General features: G+C 42.2%; 1 protein-coding gene across 1 annotated transcript; it reads right to left on the bottom strand.

The window, feature by feature from the left end:
* Window positions 1–1140: 1140 nt before the first annotated feature.
* Window positions 1141–3340, bottom strand: LOC105031431 (zona pellucida sperm-binding protein 3). The gene is made up of 8 exons (XM_010905849.5): window positions 2733–3340; window positions 2534–2652; window positions 2351–2454; window positions 1944–2121; window positions 1716–1833; window positions 1544–1626; window positions 1386–1477; window positions 1141–1253 (listed from the first exon to the last, which is right to left on the bottom strand). Exons 1-8 carry the CDS (start codon window positions 3240–3242, stop codon window positions 1189–1191), a joined length of 1269 nt encoding a protein of 422 aa, XP_010904151.1. The 5' UTR covers window positions 3243–3340; the 3' UTR covers window positions 1141–1188.
* Between the last annotated feature and the right edge of the window lie 15284 nt (window positions 3341–18624).

The raw sequence follows: 18624 nt of genomic DNA, 5'->3' as shown, positions 1-18624 counted from the left end.
TGTACATTTAAACAGAATAATAAACTGTTATTCACAGGTTGCATCCACGTCACTGTTGCCATGGTCATTAAATGACGCAAATTTGACACTGATTGACCTAAGTTAACAAATGAACCCCAAAAGTTTCAACTACTGTTTTTATTCTTCTAGATATTAACCATTTTCCAACGGTCTTTAAATGCAATACTTGGAGCTGAAGGCTCAATTCATTACAAAATAAAAACATTAGGGGAGAATCAATACCTAAATTACCTAAAATTATGTCTACAGGTTTGCTTTAAATAATTCAGAGGAGCGTTTGTTTTTACTGTAATTCAGGGGAGGGACAGTGTCCTAGCATGTCCTATTTTGGGGAATTTACTAAAACGACATGACCCCACTCTCATTCTCCTGCCTGAACTGTGTTATCACTTTCAGAGTAGGGAAGTAAGACAGTTTACACACTTGGATATACTTTATAATTTCATACTGCTGTAGCATTTGCACTTTCAGCTTGAGACACCATTGGTTTGGAAGAGCCAAATAACATTTTGGACCATGTGTTTTGTTAATTGATTCAAATTTAGGATTTCCAGGACATCATGTTGCTTCCATTCCAAAGGAATTGCAGGATTTGTATTTTCTCCTGAAAGTAATTCAGTAAGATTCATATTGTTTCATTTTATAGCACAGTTTGCAATCACGTTGACTGAATGCATATTTTATGGAAAATTAGTTGTCAGGAACTTTACAAGTCACATTTAACAGTTTATTCACTGACAATCCAGACTTTGGAGTTCATTGTTTGCTAATAGCATTTATTATACCAACTGGGATTAACTGTGCTATCTGGGTATGCAAGCACTCTTTCTACAGTGCACAAACTTACATTATGTTTAGAGCCTTGTTGGCTTAGTTTTAAACACTACCACCGCTGGGTAGGATTGTACGTTTTTGGCTTAACTATGTAGCACTTCTGTCCAATTCTGACTAATGAAGCACACACAAGAGTTGTGTTGACCCACTTTGACGCAAACAAGCAATGTGGGCTGCAGGTGTCCTAATTCAATTAACTTAAGTGTCCATTTGTAACATTCAGGCTGGGTATGACTGTGTGGAGGTAGTACAGTTCATGCTAGAAAATTAAAATACACACTCAAGAAAAATTAATCCTGATTTATTTTCAGAAAGTGTGGAATGGAAAAATGATCAGTATGTTAGCTTTTCCTTGATGTTGAGAGGCCCAATGGTAGTTTCTTGCTCCCACTGGAAACCTGAAAGCATATGGCAATTAACAGTATTAAGGCAATTGAAGACAGCTTACACTTTTGTTCTAACACTGGCAGCATTTTAGGTGACTAAAACAGGCACCCCAGAAGTCAGAAATAAAACTTCAGTGTACATACCTGGCCCGGATAATGGATTCTGCTGATTTCTCATGCCACAGTCGGTTTCACAACATCCACACACATTTGCTTTCCTACTCGCCTCATGCCATCTACAGGAAACAAAGTTACATGTTCAGCAGTTCACAGCATGTACAAGTAATCATACTCAAGCTTACCCATTTGAGAAGGAACAGGCTTTATTCTCATCATCAATTGGTGCTGACACTGTTGTGGCTTTCAGGAGACAGGTAATGTAAAGCTGTTGAAAAGACAGAAGCTCAGCAATTCCAATAGTGGTAATTAGCCCCAAAAAAAACATTTACAAGTGTGTCAGGATTAACTACTCACCGAGCCGGTTTTCACTTGCTGAAACTTGAAGGCTTCTACCTGAAACTGGAGCTTGTTGTCTAGGGTGCGGGGCATGAACTGGGATGTAGATCCGGTCAACTTGGCATCAACTAGACAACTAAAGACCACCCAATTAGGCCAACTATCTAGCTGAATCTGAAGGAAAGCCTCTCAAAACACATTATTGATCTGAAGATGCACAACTAAGTATCCTGACAGGAAACTCACCCACGGTTCTCAATGAAGGCATATCTCGGGACCGTGTTTGTGTTTGGGATGACTGTGGCCATGCAGCTGTCCACAAAGACTCTGAGGGGCACATGGTAGAACTGGAGGACAGAGGCTTCAAACTTCATGTCATCTCCAAGGACGTAGTCGCTGTTGGATCTCTCAGACTGCCAGTTATCTGCCAGTTGAAGTGACAACTAATTTGAGACAAAAACCCTGCAGTAGTTTGCCAATTTGGGTGGCATTTTGGCAAACTAGTCATGGCATTCAGGGGTAGCCACCACAATAACCAAGTTCCACTGCCATTTGGCAAGTCCCACCCCCAGTTAAAAAATAAAATATGTGCAAGACAACACTTGAAGACCATGTGCTTATGAAGACTTAAAATGGCTAGAATAATCACTCACCAGTCATAAGCTTCAGTGAGAAGTAAAGAAGCTCTTCCGCAACTTTAGTGGAGGCAAATGGATTCCATGTGGGTTTCACACCATTGCTACTTACATCTTGCTTTCTGTAAAGGACACACTTTACCGAATTGGAGACTTAATAGGAACACGCATAGGCCAGCTGCATAAAGGCTGAGAACTCACCTTTGATAGTGACACTCAACCGCAACCATTACTTCTCTCGTCCGAACAATGTGGCTGCTGCCAAGGGGCTTTGGAGTGTAATGGAGTGTGAAGACATAGGTGAGAATTTCTTCAGTCATCTGTAATTAGAGCAGCAACAGCATTGTGAACAAATGTAGGATTCTACAGCTTACAGATAACAGCTGAAGGTCATTTTTACCATCATTGTGCTACCACATCCATGCAGCTCAGTGTCAAAGAACAGCACTTGAACAGAAGCATCCTCTCCAGTGACCGCACAGCTTCCTAGGGTGAGATCTGCTGGGTCAATAAGTTGTCCAATGCCAAAGAGATCTTGCTTGACTTCCACACGAGCTGCACTCTCTCCACATTGAACTGCCACACTATTGGCGGCTACCGGAGGCGGTCTATGTTCAGTAATAGCTGGCAGCTCCTCTTTGACTGGATTTTCAGGAAACCTCCAGGTCAAATGTTCAGGGAAGGTTTGTTTTGACTGGACAACTTGGTCTTGAACTTTTGTTGGCATCTGGACCATGGCAGGCCTTTGCACAGGTCTTGGTTGAAGTCTGGCTGGGTTATTCGCAGGCCAGGCAGGTTGTCCAGAGGAATGCGCCACTTGTTGCCAGAATGCCTGTCCCCACTGGTTTTGCTGCACTGTAGCTAAACAGCCAAAGGTAAGCAGTAGAAGACCTACAATATAAAGCTCCATTTTATTTCTTGTTTATTCCCTTATTAGATATGTGTCAATAAATGCATTTTGTTTTGCCATTGTCCATCCATTTTATATCCTTTTGTCTAAATTTGACTCCACCCCCTTGTTATCCAACTACCTTAAATACTCACAGGTGCACAGAAGCTGCATTTAGGCTGTGTTTTCCAACATATTTGAAAATGTAACCAATCAAATCAGATGTTTTCTCCATCAGCTGTTTTCTTCCAAAGCTGATCTGAATGGGCTAAAAATACTTAATGTGAATGATTGAAGATTTATCTGTGGAGGACTTCAATCCAAGTCCTGTTTACATTTTTACACTCATTTGAATAGGTCTGGTCTAATATTTGTTCGTGTTTACATTTTTACACTCATTTGAATAGGTCTGGTCTAATATTTGTTCGTGTTTACATTTTTACACTCATTTGAATAGGTCTGGTCTAATATTTGTTTGTGTTTACATTTTTACACTCATTTGAATAGGTCTGGTCTAATATTTGTTCGTGTTTACATTTTTACACTCATTTGAATAGGTCTGGTCTAATATTTGTTCCCACTAATTGTTCTTTTAAACAATCCAGATCAACTCTGAAAAATATCTTTTGGGAAAAGATGTGATTGATCAAAACAACAATTAGAGGATCTATTATCTGTAAATGTATCATTTATAATATCTTGAGGTAAATTCAGTTCCCTTGAACGCTTTATATGTTTCAGAATTGTCTAGTAAATGACACATTTGCCCATAACTTTCTAGTAGATTCTTGAACAGGCTTTAAGGTGCTTTTGCTCATGTTAGGTTGGTGTAAGCCAACTGAGTGTGTAAGGAGTGTGGCTTGAAGCAACAAGTTACCTACTTAAAGGGCAGTAGCTATGCTGACAGCTTCCCTCAACCCAACGATCAGATAATTGGGCTAGAGAGCAGAATTTAACTAAAAATCTGTTGTCTCATAGCCTCCCCTCATGGTCCATTTATTAGGATGTCTTATGGTTCATTATTGTTACCTGAGTTTCTGAAAATAACACATGTTTGGCAGCTTGTCAACCAGTTTTCATGCCAGCATCACTCAAACTGATTGACATCATATGACTTAGATTTTCCAGTAAAAATGAATTTCGACTTCTGAGCAGCCATGTTAGTGACTGCAAGTAACCAGAGCTTTACGGTACACAACCTACTTTTGCATTGTCTGGTCAGATGTTGATGTTTGCCATGACAACCACCATGCTGTCTTCTCTGTCTTGCATGTGTTTCATTTGTCTTTTTATCATGCTTAATGTACAGCATGTGAAAGTGCGTATTTTAGCCCTGGACTACAACACACAAACGAGTGTGACCACAGCTGCAAGGACCAAAAACTGCAGTGAACATTTACATGTAAAATCAAAGAACATAGGGATCTATAGGGATCATAGGGATCTATAGTCTTGGGATGTAAAGAACAGAGGAAAAATGCATCCATAGCCACCCCATATCAAACAAAAAACTTAACAGACCATCCTTTTCTCTAAAGATCCGGATGCTTCTCTGCATGTACGATTCACGCTCTTCGTATGCATTTATTCTCTGTGCTTTCTTTAGTTTTGGCAAGATCACTTTTCTTTGTTTATTGCTGAATTCTTCCCTCCACGTTTCCCACATGCTGCTTTGATTTGATCTGCTTTGTTTTTATTGAGCTGTTAGGTCTCTGCATCATATTTTGATTTGAATAACCTGTTAAGTCTGTGCATCATATTTTTGATTTGAATGACCTGTTAACTCTGCATCATATTTCTGAATATTATAGAGTGACTGGAAAAAGTAAAAAACTTGTTTTTTTTCACCTGAAGTTGAACAACAGTAATTGCTGTTTTTCTTGAAGCGCAAGTTGACCTTCCTGTGGAATTGTTCGTAACAGTGTGCCAGCATTTCATTTTCAAACACCTTTAACATATTATTTATTATTCCTTCTGTGTGGAATTGAATCCCTCTGTAGATTGAACACACCAGCGATTCTCATTACAGTGCCTCTTGTTTTGCCTTTTAAGCCTTTTAATGCTGCACACTTTGGGGTGGCTTCCATTGGCTACGGGGGTTGAAGTGGTCGGGTAGCTTTGATTCTTCAACAGGTGTTAGGAAAGGGCAACTGGTGTTCCTGGTTTGGCTTAGGGCAGATGGCCAGGCTTTGCCTCTAAGGCAGACCTTCCACCCCATTGTTAGCCTTTTGCCCTGGCCAACAGGAAACAGGCCCTGGGCAGATGGGGAGCTCAACCTAAGTCTCTGAAGCTGCAACCTCACTACTGTGGTCTCAATGCCCCCCGCCCACCCTTTACCCAAAAGCCTCTGGGGCATCCGGAGCTCATGACAACATTGCTGTGGGAACGCAGAGTTGGTGTTTTAATTATCTCCCCTTCTCCTCAGCTGGCATCGTAATCCTTCTCAGCCTTCTCCCTCCTTCCGTTGTCTTGATCACTGCACACTCGACTGCAGCACAACATATAACAATTACATATTCTGGGAAAAGAGAAAAAGGAATGGGGTTTGTGTTCCTCACTGTCAGGGGAGTGTGAATGGAGTTATGAGGGTGTTTGTATCACGTAAGTGAAGCGTATGTTGTTGTTGCCTTCTCGGTAATTAAGCTCCAAAATGCTGTGTCACAGGTTTAATGTGTGAGTGTCAGAAAAGCAGTGCTGCTGTTCGTCAAATGTGCTAATTAGCATTTTCTTTTTACAGGACACTATCTTGTTGCTCATACTAGCACGGCTACCTAATCATCCCCAAATTTTATTTGGCTCATTCAATCGATCTCTACTCTCACTCGTAACTGTAACCTCAGTCTAATGTCTACTATAACATTTTGAATGGTCAGACCCCAACAAACAGTCTTGTGTCTTAAAGACTTACTTAAAGGTGCAGTGTAGTTACACGTATTTATTCATCCATTTTATTTCATGGATTTTCACAGTGTGAGGTAATAATTACACTCAAATCGTAAAAATAACAGTAGAGCCCTTACTGTCTCAGGGCTGTTTGAAAAAATTGCTTGGATTTTCAGACAGTTCAATTGGGAAGACGTTTTGGCCCAGATTTGATTATTCTGACTAATGGCCAGTCATCTTTTATTGTCATATGTATTATTTTCCTTTGAATTGTAAATGTTGGCTGCAGAAATTGGGTCTCCAACTAGTAGCTGTTGAGAAGGGGTTTCTAACCATTTGAGCTCACTAGATCTACAATATACAGGCAAGATGCTAAACTAAGATTAAATCACACTCAAATACTAAAATTTGTTTTCAAGACAACAAATAATTGTTTTCTTATGTGATTTTATAATTTACATTTAGTATTTAGTGTTTTTATTTGGATCCTTTTGCTGCTGCTATGGCAGCATTCACTCTTCCTGGGGGTTAGAAACAGACATTTTTTTCTCTATAATTTGAAAATTTCAACAAGAAGAAAGAACATGGATGCAGGAGAAATGGGCAAGAGTAAAGACCTGATCGACTTTGACATGGGCAAAATTCTTATGGCCCGACTGGGTCAGAGCATCCCTGAAACGGCAAGGCTTGCGGGGTGCTCCCAGTCAGCAGTGGTCCGAGGAGGGACAAACCACAAACTGGCGACAGGGTGTTGGGCGCCCAAGGCTCATTGATGCGCCAGGGCAACGAAAGCCATCCCATCTGGTCCGAACCGACAGAAGGTCTACTATGGCACAAGTCACAGAAAATGTTATTGATATTACTGGAGGAATGTGTCACAACACACAGTGCATTGCACCCTGCTGTGTATGGGGCTGCGTAGCTGGAGACCGCTCAGAGTGCTCATGATGAGATGTGTCCACCGCTGAAAGCAACTACAATGCACTCGCAAGTGTTGGAACTGGACCCTGTAGCAGTGGAAGATGGTCTCCTGGTCCAGTGAGACCTGTTCTCTTTTACATCCCATGGACGGCCACCTACTTGTGCACTATTTACATGAGGAAGTGATGGTACCAGGATGCACTGTGAGAAGATGACACTGGTGGCGGGAGGGTGATGGTTTGGGAACTGTTCTTGGTCCAGGCATTCAATTTGACATGTGCCACCTATTTAAACATTGTTGCAGACCAGGCATACCCCTTCATGGCAACGGTATTCCCGGATGACAGTGGCCTCTTTCAGCAGGATAACGTGCCCTGCTACACTGCATGCACATTGTTCAGGAACTGTTTGTGGAACATGATGAATAGTTTAAGGTGTTGCCTTGGCCTCCAAATTGCCCAGATCTCAATTTGATTGAGCATCTGTGGGATGTGCTGGACCCACATGTCCGATCAATGGCGGCTTCTCCTCACAACTTACAGGATTTGAAGGATCTGCTGCTAATGTATTGGTGCCACATCAAAACATCTGGGAGTTCCATCTTTGACACTAAACCAGGGTCTGAACTGGTCTAGGGGCTTCCCAGGGTTACCCTTCTTTTGCTTTAGCACCACCCAGCTGATAATCAAGTAATCTTCAAGAATGTATTCTTTGAATCAGCAGTGTAAACCCAAAGCAAAAATGTACACCGCTGGTTTGCCCCATGACCGAGATTGGGAAACTTTGCTCTAAATATTGATGATTAGGCCACAAGGAGTTGCCTAGACAAGGGGCTTCCTTGTTTCATCTTCATCTTGAGCTCATGAAGCGTGATGTTCTAATAAGTGACTTGTTCATCCTAATTCAAAGGCTGACCTACTTCCTGAATGAGAGCTACCCAAGGCCACCAGTAAGTCATGTCAAGTTGGATACAGTGGGAGTCCAATTAAATCTCCCTGTAATGAGAGCTGAAGATATGGAGAAAGAGCATGAATCCGAAGAAGCATCTCTGAAGACTTGTGTTGGGACTCCTCAGCCAACCTGTGACTCAGTAACCTGTAAGTGCCTAATGAATCATGAAGCTGTGACCAGGAGTCGTTGACCAGTCAACCACTTGCACTTTCCTCACGCAAAAATCAGCATTCACTGTGCCCCAAATGATGTTGGCCTAAGTCAAGTCAGGTTTATTATGTCCAAAATGATTAAATCAGCTAACAATGGGAGATAATTTTATTTTCAAAGTACATCCACAGTATAAAAATTTAACTAAATAAAATATCCAATTGGGAATGCTACACTTCTTCTGTTCGCAGTCATGTTACAAATGTGACAGGGTGTAACTTTTTTGCACTCATGTTTTGCCAGAGTTCAGTGTACTTAAATCTCTCTGACCTCGTACAAAAGTTGGCCAAGGAGACAAACACAGACAAGTTACCCCATCAGACAAGTAGGACGGCCCACGCGTGACAATGGACAAAATACAAACTATAGTATAAGTAGTCTTTTGATCATTTCAATTTGTGGCCAAAATTACCTGTTACACTCACTGGCTTGTATCCTCTCTCTCTTTCCTCAGTCCAATGTCTTTTGTGTCCACCCTGGGGAGCCAGGTAGAATAGTTGGATTGTACTTAGTGTTGCGGGGGGAGGTGCTGCGGAACACTGAGGTTGACAGTCTCCGGTGGGGGAGCAAGTCAACTAGTGAGCGCATAAGAGCGGACGGCACAAAGGGAAATTGATTCCCCCTCCGTCCGCCACCAGCACGCCGCCTGATTTATGCCATGGCTGTGTGAAGGGCCCCTGGAGAGAGGGACGTGGGTCTATGTGTGTGCCTGTGTGTTTAACACCGCAAGCTTCTGTGAAGATGTGTGAGTGTGTGGGTTTGTGTTACCTAGTGTGTGAGTGCATTTGACCAGAAATAGGGGAGAAGAACAAAGGACGGAGAAGGAAAGTGATGTTTTAAGTCCCCTGTGTCAAGGTGGGCCATCCGGTTTTCTTCCCTCTCCCTCTTACATCCCCTTCCCTGGGAAGAATATTTCTCTCCTGATCTTGAGTTAGGAGCTGTTTCTTTTACAGAGCAGGTAGCGAGGCAGCGTTGGCTCGGTAGGGGAGGGGTGCCGATTCAATAGCATTTCGTAGGCAAGTTGTCTATTTTTTAGGGGAAGGCCATGATAACCTCCCTCAGGGCCGTGTGTTCACCTCTTAGGTCCTGCCTACTGGCCTTCCTGCCACACAGTCACTTTCTAGACGGTTTATGTCCAAAGCCGGACCAGGCCTGACCCTGCGTAGCTACCCACAGAAACAAGCAGGCTGGGGGATGCAGTGAAGCCAAAATGGCTGCTACCATCAGCAGCCTGAGTTAGAGTTTTAGGTATGCATAGAGACTGCTCTGCCGCATGCTGAGCAAGATTAACAATCCTACCAGAGAAGCCCTGTCTCGCTCCAGCTGTGGGATCAGGGGGGTGGGATCAGGGGGGTGGGATGGGGAGGTGGGCGGGGGTTGAATGGGGGTTTGGGGGAGGTGGGACTCGTTGGGCTGAGGGATCACAAACCAATTAAGGTCATAATGGAGTTCAAGTCTGTTAAAATTGTTTATGAATCATTAGAGGTTGGGAAACGTGGTTTTCCCCCAGTGTCCTCTACATAATTAGCCAGAGCCAAGGTCACGATCTCACACAAACACACAAGCACGCACACCAACACACAGGCACATATATGCTTGCTTGCTTACACACACACACTCTCTCTCATGCATACAAACACAGACAAACACCCCTCCTGGTGTTGGTCAGGCTTGAGTCAGGGCAAAAAAAAATGCTGGTGTGGACAGATTGTAGCGTTTGCAATGGTCCGAGAAACAGGGCCGATCTGCCTGTATTAATTTCCTAAATAAATAGGGTAGCCTCGTGGGGCTCTTAGAAGCTGAAATGCGCCTTCAGTGATATTAATGAGGTTTCACAGCTTATTTAGCCTATTTATTATTTGCTAACTGAATGGGAAAAGGGGGCAACCATTTAGTTCAATGTCGCTAGAGGTTTTTGCACGGACGTCATTGAGCTTTGTCTGAAAACAAAGCGTATTTCGTCATGATAAAAGGACATTTAAGCATACTTTACACATCTACACATGAGGCATTAACACATTTTTACTGATCGTGCGCTGTGATTGGACAATTCTACTTGGTGATGTCACAATGTGGTTTGTTTTTGATTCAGAAGAACTGATCTGTAAACTTAAAAATGTCTCTTTGTAAATCCACAGCCTTATTCTGGCAGGTAAATTCTGTAATGTTGTGCATGAACTGGACTGACAAGGAACATAATGCTGTTGATTTCGATTTACATAGCGCAGTTCACATAGCGTATTGGTTGGCTATTCAATTGTCATTGTTTTCTACAGAAACAAACCAGCCATGGAGTGATTGGAGTCACTGATTTCATTATAGGTACTGTATAGCTATTAGCTAGCCATCTACAGAAATCTATTTCTAATTTTACATGTTGTAGTGTTGTGATCCTCTTATACCAGTTTTTGTTTTGGATGTTAGGTAATATAGGGAACTAGTTTTGAGAACCGTGGAGTTTTGACTAATTGGTTTGACAATGCAAGAAATAAACAGACACCACATCTCCACACATGTCATGTGCAACAACCCCCGTTATTTATACAGTGTTGTGGTTAAAGAAACAGTCTGTCACATAGGAAACTGGAGATCGAATCCAGCCAACAACCTTTATCGCTTCTAATCGCAGGCTGGCAGAACTAGGCTTGCCTAGTTCCTTTTCTTGTTAATTAGAGGCTATTGAAGCTAAGTGGGCTGAACTTAAGATGGAGGTGGGAAAAGTGTCAAACACAAGCTAACAAGATCCTCTTGGTGCCTTCTAGCTTGTGTTTGCATTTTTCAGTTAAATATGCTGTGAAGTGCAGAAGAGCGAAAACCTAAATTGGCAAAAAAATAAATAAAATGTTGGCTGAGATTAAAACATAGAGAACTTGATCCAATCCGTTACAACATATTCCACTTTTAGGAACTGGAAACTGTATGGAGACCATATGTTTAATTGATTAAAAAAAAGAAAATGTCCATCTCGCTTCTTAGGATCTTCTATCCTGCCACTGAGCTTCCTCTCTCCTTGTGGAAAAAAGATGCTGGTTGATCAGATGCTTTAGATTTATATAAAGCTATGTGGATACTTATGGACTGTTGCTCTGTCTGTTCTAGGCTTTAAACGATACAAACTTTAGAATCTGGCTGAACATTGCTTACAGAAGACCAGACCTACTCAGTTATGTACAGTACCTAGTTACATATGTTAGAAAATCTATAAATATGAAGTCTATAATTTCTAAAATGAAAAGCGCTATAAAGGCTGAATGAATTAATATTAAATTGTACATCCGGTGTACAGATAGAAAGGCATACTGCCTTGTGCTAGCTCATGTATAAGCTAAAAAATGCCCTGTGTAATGTTCAATGGAGTTATATTTATTGGATAACTTGTAGACCTATTTAAATGTAAGATTTGTTTATCCTGCTCACCTTAGTGCTCAAACAGTAATTTTTTTTAAATGTAGTTTTAGATTAATGAACATCCAAAAAGCACATGACGGCACTGGATGTGTGTGTGTTCAGAAAAGAGTCATTTGCGACATGGTTACACTAGATTCTGCATGCATTAACAAATGGTTAACACGTCATCAACTTACATATTGCTTCAACATATGATAGCTGATACCTTTCCAGGCATTGTAAGACCTGCCAGTCTTCAGCAAAATCTCAACAGAGGAATGTTCCCACTATTAATGTTAGTGCTGACTCTCTCCAGGAAGAAAAGTTTGCCAGGATTGGGTGAAGATGAGTTTTGAACACTGACTGCTTTGTGCCTTGTGAAAATCAACAGAATGGGAGCTAGGGGCTTTTACTGAGTTTCCTTCTGTAAGGTCTGGGACTACACAAACAAATTAGAGTTTATTAGACATTTAGACCCAGAACCGAATCACACAGCTTACCAAATTATTTTTATTGGTTTAACTTAACTTTACATTACCCAGCATAGTGTCACATCACAATATTATACAATCATATAATCAAGTAAACATCCTCTGTACTGTTTGTTTAATTCCATCTGATATGTTCTAGGTGCCATTTTTAGACCACAAGGATCATCAAGGAAATGCTGTAATCCAACCCACCCATTAGTGAGCAATTACATTGAGGAGTCAAAACGTCAATAAAACATTTATAATATATAAACCACCTACACTATAGATGAGGCCACACAGAAACCTTTAACTATTGTTAAATGATTAATAATTACTGTCACCAGGGCCGCCTTATAGCACAGCCTTACCGGGGCTTAAACCCAGGGGCCTATCATGAGCCAATAAAAAATCACATTGTTTTGTAATTTGTCACATTTTCTGTCCATCACTTGATATTCATGATTCTGGCTGGTGATTGATCAAATTTTGACGTGACCAATGACGCTACGTTACCATACGGTAGCATAAGGCCTTTGTCGTTGTACCGTATAATGCTAGTGAGAAGTTACGGCTAGCTAGGTCAAGTTTGAGAGCAGTGCTCAAAAACGAAAAATATTACAGCAAATAGAATTGTTTAAGCACATTAAAAGCTAACAGGATTATTTAAACCTGCTAAAAATTAAGAGGCGAGCTCGTTAACGAGCGGTGCAGCGAAAATTACGGTAACGAGCAGAATGTTACCGGGAGAAGCTGAAGAGGACGAGGACTGGATGAGCGTAGAGCCAACTGGAGATTGACAGACCGGAGGCCCGTTACTTGTCTCACCAGGAGAAGAGGACCTGGCAGCACGGGTAGATCCAACCGAAGGGGATCAAATAATACTGATGAACAGGTGGGTCTTTACTGGGCGAAAATGGGACCGGAATTGTGCCAGAACAGGGAAGCTGACCTCTCTGCTTCAGAACGCCAATACAAACACCATAGAAGATTCTTCTCAAAGACACATTCCAAGCGCAAGCTTGGTAATGGGGAGTATCTGCCCAGGGATGCTCACCTTCCCAAGGTAGTGTGTTTTCCTTATTATTTGTTCATAATCAGTCTTTACTGTTGTGCTTTGTTGTTACAGAACCAAATACACATAGATGAACAGTCTAAACCATAGACCTGGACTCTATCTCCTTTTTACCACAATTCCACCTGAACATAGACATAGTGTACGACGTCACATTTATTCTACACTGCCTTTTGTGTTTATGGTCAAGTAGGCTCAATGGATTTGGTCATCTCATATAGGGACATGTCACTGTTGTATCCTCCTAAAGAAACGAACACATTTTGCGCTGTATAGACAAGCGTGGATTTTACACATTTTATTATTTTTAGTGTGAGTTGGGGGGGCCTACAAAAACCTTTCAGTCCCTGGGCCTAATGGCAAGTTAAGGTGGGCCTGACTGTTACTAACATTTACAAATGTGGAAATAAAGATTCATGAATGATTCAAATGCTATTGAGAACTATTTATAAATCACACATTTTCTGTAATTATTATAAAGTGTTACCATCCCTTTTTCATTTTATAAAGCTTTCCTTTCTCAATTTGCCTTTGTGAATGAGGGTGCTCATATAGATTTCATGAAAGCCATTTCTACCTCAATTTATGTTGCCCTCTGTAATATCACTCAATAGAAGATTAACATGTGTTCATTGAGATTAAATTAAATTGATAACCTGATACACTCCCCCCTGTGGGCCCAGACAGGTTTATTGACATAGGCGGTAGGGCCAATGTGGTAATGACTTATGGGGATCTGCTGCCATTCAGACAATATACTGTTAGCCTGCTGGTGAGCATCTGTTACATGGTTAGCATTGATTGGCATCTCATCCTGACCTCTTGGGGTATACATTACAACACCGGGTTTGCCGCCCACAAGTCTGGCTCACAGTCTGGCCATGTGGATAAGAGAGCACGCAAGCATGCTGTACAGGCAAATACAGCCAGACTCATACATATGCTCAGTTAAAGGATTGCACAATTTTCCAATTTTGCTGCCTTCAAATTTAATTTAAAAATAATAACATTCGATTTTTTTGCTGCCCACATTTGACAACCTATTCCACATTAAAAAATAAAGAAATGAAAAAAACCTAGCACAAAAAAAGCTATAAGTGCTGTGAAACATTTTGAATACACGTGTACCTACCTCAACTAACGCAACATAAATCATATGATTTTGTCAAAATTGTTCATGCTCAGTACATTTAATGGAGAATAACATGGTTCGCAACTATCTGTTTTTCTGGTTGTACACTAAACAGCAATCAGAACTGTGAATCAATGAGAAAAGCAGGCTCAGTTTGTCGTAACGATACAAACAATACCTCACAAGGCTGCATGGAAACAGACAGGCTTAAATACACAGGTAACAAGGGAGACAGGTGTTTAGAATTCTGATTTGGATCGTGAGGACGTGCTGTGTTCGGGATTAGTGGGAAGTGGTGCATGTACCGGTTGAGCGGGGGTTGAGCGTTGATTTCCCAGGCATCCACTTCCACCGTAAATCGTAGTGTAGGATCGGGTTGGTGCAGAACTGGAGCAGAGGTGAACCATGTCTTAAGGGTGTCAAAGGCTGTCGTGGCATCATTCCAAAGGTGCTTGGGTGTTTTTTGACTGGTGAGAGTGGTAAGAGGGTCCGCGACTGAAATGAAGCGCCGATAGAAATTAGCAAACCCCAGAAACCTTTGGAGCTCCTTCACAGTGGTAGGCCTGGGCCGGGAGTCCATACAGGGTCATAACCCCCCATCCTTTTTGCTCACAAAAAAGAAGCTGGAGGCCGCGGGTGACATGGATGGCCGAATGGACCTCTCATGGAGTTTCCATTGCTTCCTTTTCTCGCAACGATAACTGATATATCCTCCCCTTGGGATGAGTGGCGTCGGGAAGCAGGTCAACAGCACACTCCCAAGGGCGTTGAGGCGGGAGGTGCGTCGCTTGTTCTTTGGAAAACACAGAGCGGAAGGAAGCATATTATTGTATAACATAACAACGGAATGTATGCATAACAACGGAAAGTTCAGTTATTTCCAATGAACAAGTGTGTTATGATGCAAAGACCTATAACACTATGCATACTCTCTGTGGATGTGTTTTAGATTTTTTCTACTCATGCACCAAAACGTGTGTGTTAAAACTGGTAACCATTAAATTACAAATAAGTTATGCATCTAATCACATCCAAAAAGCATTGTCAGAACAGAATTAAGCAAATATGTTTGATAAATATATTATGTGTAAAAAGTTTGGCCTACATAATTATAATTGTAATGACTATGTCAACGGCATTATTATTGTGCACTGCCTGCCTAATGGTAGGAGTGCAAACAGTTTGTGCCATGGATGTGAAGGGTCCCTGATGATGCAGCATGCCTTATGGAGATAACGCTTGCGCTGGAGGTCTAAAATGGCTGGGAGCTGGGCACCAGTGATGCGCTGGGCGGTTTTCACCACCCATTGCAGGTACTTTCCGTTTGGCCACAGAGCATCTGCCAAATCACACTGTGGGGCAGTTAGTTAGAATGTTCTCAACTGTGCAGTGGTAAAAGTTCACAAAGATCTTGGAGGACAGACAGGCTTTCTTCAGCCTCCTCAAAAAGTACAGGCGCTGCTGCCTTTTTTGACCAGGGCTAAGGTGTTGAGGGTCCAGGAGAGGTCCTCGGCGATGTGCACACCCAGGAATTTGAAGCTGGACACATGCTCCATCTGCCATCAATAAGAACTGGGGCATGAGCTCCTTGGTTTTCTTCGCATTTAGGGCCAGGTTGTTGTCAACATACCATGCGCCAGGCACTTACCGCCTCCCTGTAGGCTGACTTGTCATTGTCACTGATCAGGCCTACCACCGTAGTGTTGTCTGCGAACATGATGATGATGATGATGATGATGTTGGAACTGTGTATAGGAACGCCGTCGTGCGTGAAGAGGGATTACAGGAGGGACTCAGCACACAGCCATGTGGAACACCAGTGTTCAGGATCAGGGTGGAGGAGGGGAAGTTGTCTAACCTGACAGACTGGGGTCTGTTGGTTAGGAAGTCCAAAGTCCAGTTGCAGAGAGAGGGGCTGATCCCCAGGTCATGGAGTTTGTTGACCTGCCTAGACGGGATGACTGTACTGAATGCTGAGCTAAAGTCTATGAACAGCATTCTCACATAGGTGTTGGTTATAGGGCAGAGTGTAAAGCTGTGGAGATGGCTTCATCTGCAGACCTGTTCAACCGGTAGGCAAACTGGTAGGGATCCGGTGATGGGGGGGAGGCAGGACTTAAGGTAGGCCAGGACCAGTCTTTTGAAGCACTTCATGATCGTGGTGGTGAGTGCAACAAGTCGGAAGTCATTCAAGCTTGATGCCGTCAACTGCTTCGGCACTGGCACAATGGTTGTAGTCTTAAAGCACGTGGGGACAACCGCCTGTGCCACTGACAGGTTGAAAAAGTCAGTATAGACCTCGGCCAGCTGCCCAGCACATGCTCTGAGCACACACCCGGGGACGCCATCAGGCCATCAGGACCAGCAGCCTTACGTGCCTTCACCCTTCTCAGTGCAGACAACACATCTGCGACAGATAATCTGAGTGGGAGGTCGTCTTGGGGGAGATCAGCTTTAGTGCCTGGATCTTTGTTGTACCTGTCGAAGCAAGCATAGAACCTGTTTAACTCATCATTGATGGAGACGTTGCTGGCTGTGGGGTAGGGTTCTTTGGCCGGTTGTCAGTGATGGCTTGGATGTCCTGCCATATGCGTCGAGGTTCCGAGTTGTTGAAGTGCTCCTCAGTCTGCAGTTTGTGGTCATGTTTAGCCATCTCGATGCCCCTTTTCAGGTTGGTCCTGGATGAGCTGTAGGTATCGTTGGATCTGAAAGCAGCGTTGCGTGCCTTCAGCAGTAGTTGGACCTCTATGTTCCTTTCAAGGCTTCTGGTTGGGGAATGTCTTTATTTGTTTATGGGTGGTGACATTGTTGATGCAGATGTTGAAGTAATCCAGAACGGAAGAAGCATATCTTTCAATGTCCATATGGGAGTCAAGGGAGGCCTGAGTGGCAAACAATCTCTGGTCTTTTTGTTGAAACTGATGCTGTAGTAATGAGTCTGACCCCTCTGGCCACACGTTGACTGTCCTCAATGATGGTTTCATATGTTTAATGAGGGGTAAATTCTTGGGGAGTAGGATCAGTAAAAGTTGATCAGACTGTCCCAGGTGGGGGAGCGGAATGGCTTTTTAAGCCTCCGGAATGTTTGTTTACACATGGTCTAGTGTATTGTCTCCTCTTGTGGGGCTGGAGAGATTTTGGTGGAATGTGGGAAAAACAGTTTTCAGATATGTGCGGTTGAAATCCCCTGCAACAATAAAAGCAACCTTCGGTTTTGCAGTTTGCTCTTGCTATTTGCTGTTGCTAATAGCAGCCTGCAGTTTTTCATTTCTAGTTTTGCATTAGCATCCAGTGGTACAATATGTAGGCTGCGGTAATAACAATAGCGGTAAACTCCTGAGGCAAGCAAAAGGGCCTGCACCTAATCATCAGGTACTCTAGATTGGTTGAGCAGTGACTCCCGGTTAAGTTAGTGTTTATACACCATGCTTTGTTTACATAAATGCACATACCACCTCCACTGGTCTTACCGGAATTCTCTGCCATACGATCAGCCCTGAAGAAGTAACGCCCCTTTAGTCAAATAAACAAACTAAGAACTCTTAAGAAAATTACTGCTAATTCGCACAATCTGGGTAGACACTGAGCCTTGCGTTGTTATGCATGTGCCGCCATCTTGATTAATGGTATTAACAAAGGCAGTTTTGAACATGTAAGTATTCCTGTTAGTAAATATTAATTAACAGTTACAGTAATACTTTCCCTTAAATTGACACTGCTATGTAAGTACATAGTAACAACTGTATTGACAAAAATGTAATACCACATGTATTATATTGTAATTACAGTAAAACAATTATTTATTGGTATAGGTTATTACACTGTGTTGGATGTTATTCCAAGTGGGTAATTACACTTGCTTTTACATAATGTCTTGTTAGACATGTGAAAAACATTTTGGCATTATACTTTTGCAGTCAGCTCTGAGAAGAACAATAATTCTTATAGATTGCGAAGATATATACACATCCTGCCTAAAATGGGAGGTTTACAATATTGTTTGGTAATCAAGAAATTTTCCAGAATTAGTCTTTAACTAACACACAATACAGGCTAATTTCCCATGTTTATTGCCTGGATAAAAAAAAATATATATTCAATCAAATGTTATGTACACTCACCTAAAGGATTATTAGGAACACCTGTTCAATTTCTCATTAATGCAATTATCTAATCAACCAATCACATGGCAGTTGCTTCAATGCATTTAGGGGTGTGGTCCTGGTCAAGACAATCTCTTGAACTCCAAACTGAATGTCAGAATGGCAAAGAAAGGTGATTGAATCAATTTTGAGCGTGGCATGGTTGTTGGTGCCAGACGGGCTGGTCTGAGTATTTCACAATCTGCTCAATTACTGGGATTTTCACGCACAA

This window comes from Esox lucius, chromosome 19 (assembly GCF_011004845.1).
Source record: "Esox lucius isolate fEsoLuc1 chromosome 19, fEsoLuc1.pri, whole genome shotgun sequence".
Taxonomy (NCBI): domain Eukaryota; kingdom Metazoa; phylum Chordata; class Actinopteri; order Esociformes; family Esocidae; genus Esox; species Esox lucius.
This window is presented reverse-complemented; position numbering and strand designations above follow the sequence as displayed.

What these genes read in the sequence shown, in the direction of transcription:
- LOC105031431 (XM_010905849.5), bottom strand. Translation starts at nt 3,242, where the DNA reads ATGGAGCTTTATATTGTAGGTCTTCTACTGCTTACCTTTGGCTGTTTA. An exon ending in CTCACTGAAGCTTATGACTG is followed by an intron (nt 2,122 to 2,350) that starts GTGAGTGATTAT and finishes TTCAACTGGCAG; the next exon opens with ATAACTGGCAGTCTGAGAGA. An exon ending in GCCTTCATTGAGAACCGTGG is followed by an intron (nt 1,834 to 1,943) that starts GTGAGTTTCCTG and finishes GGTGGTCTTTAG; the next exon opens with TTGTCTAGTTGATGCCAAGT.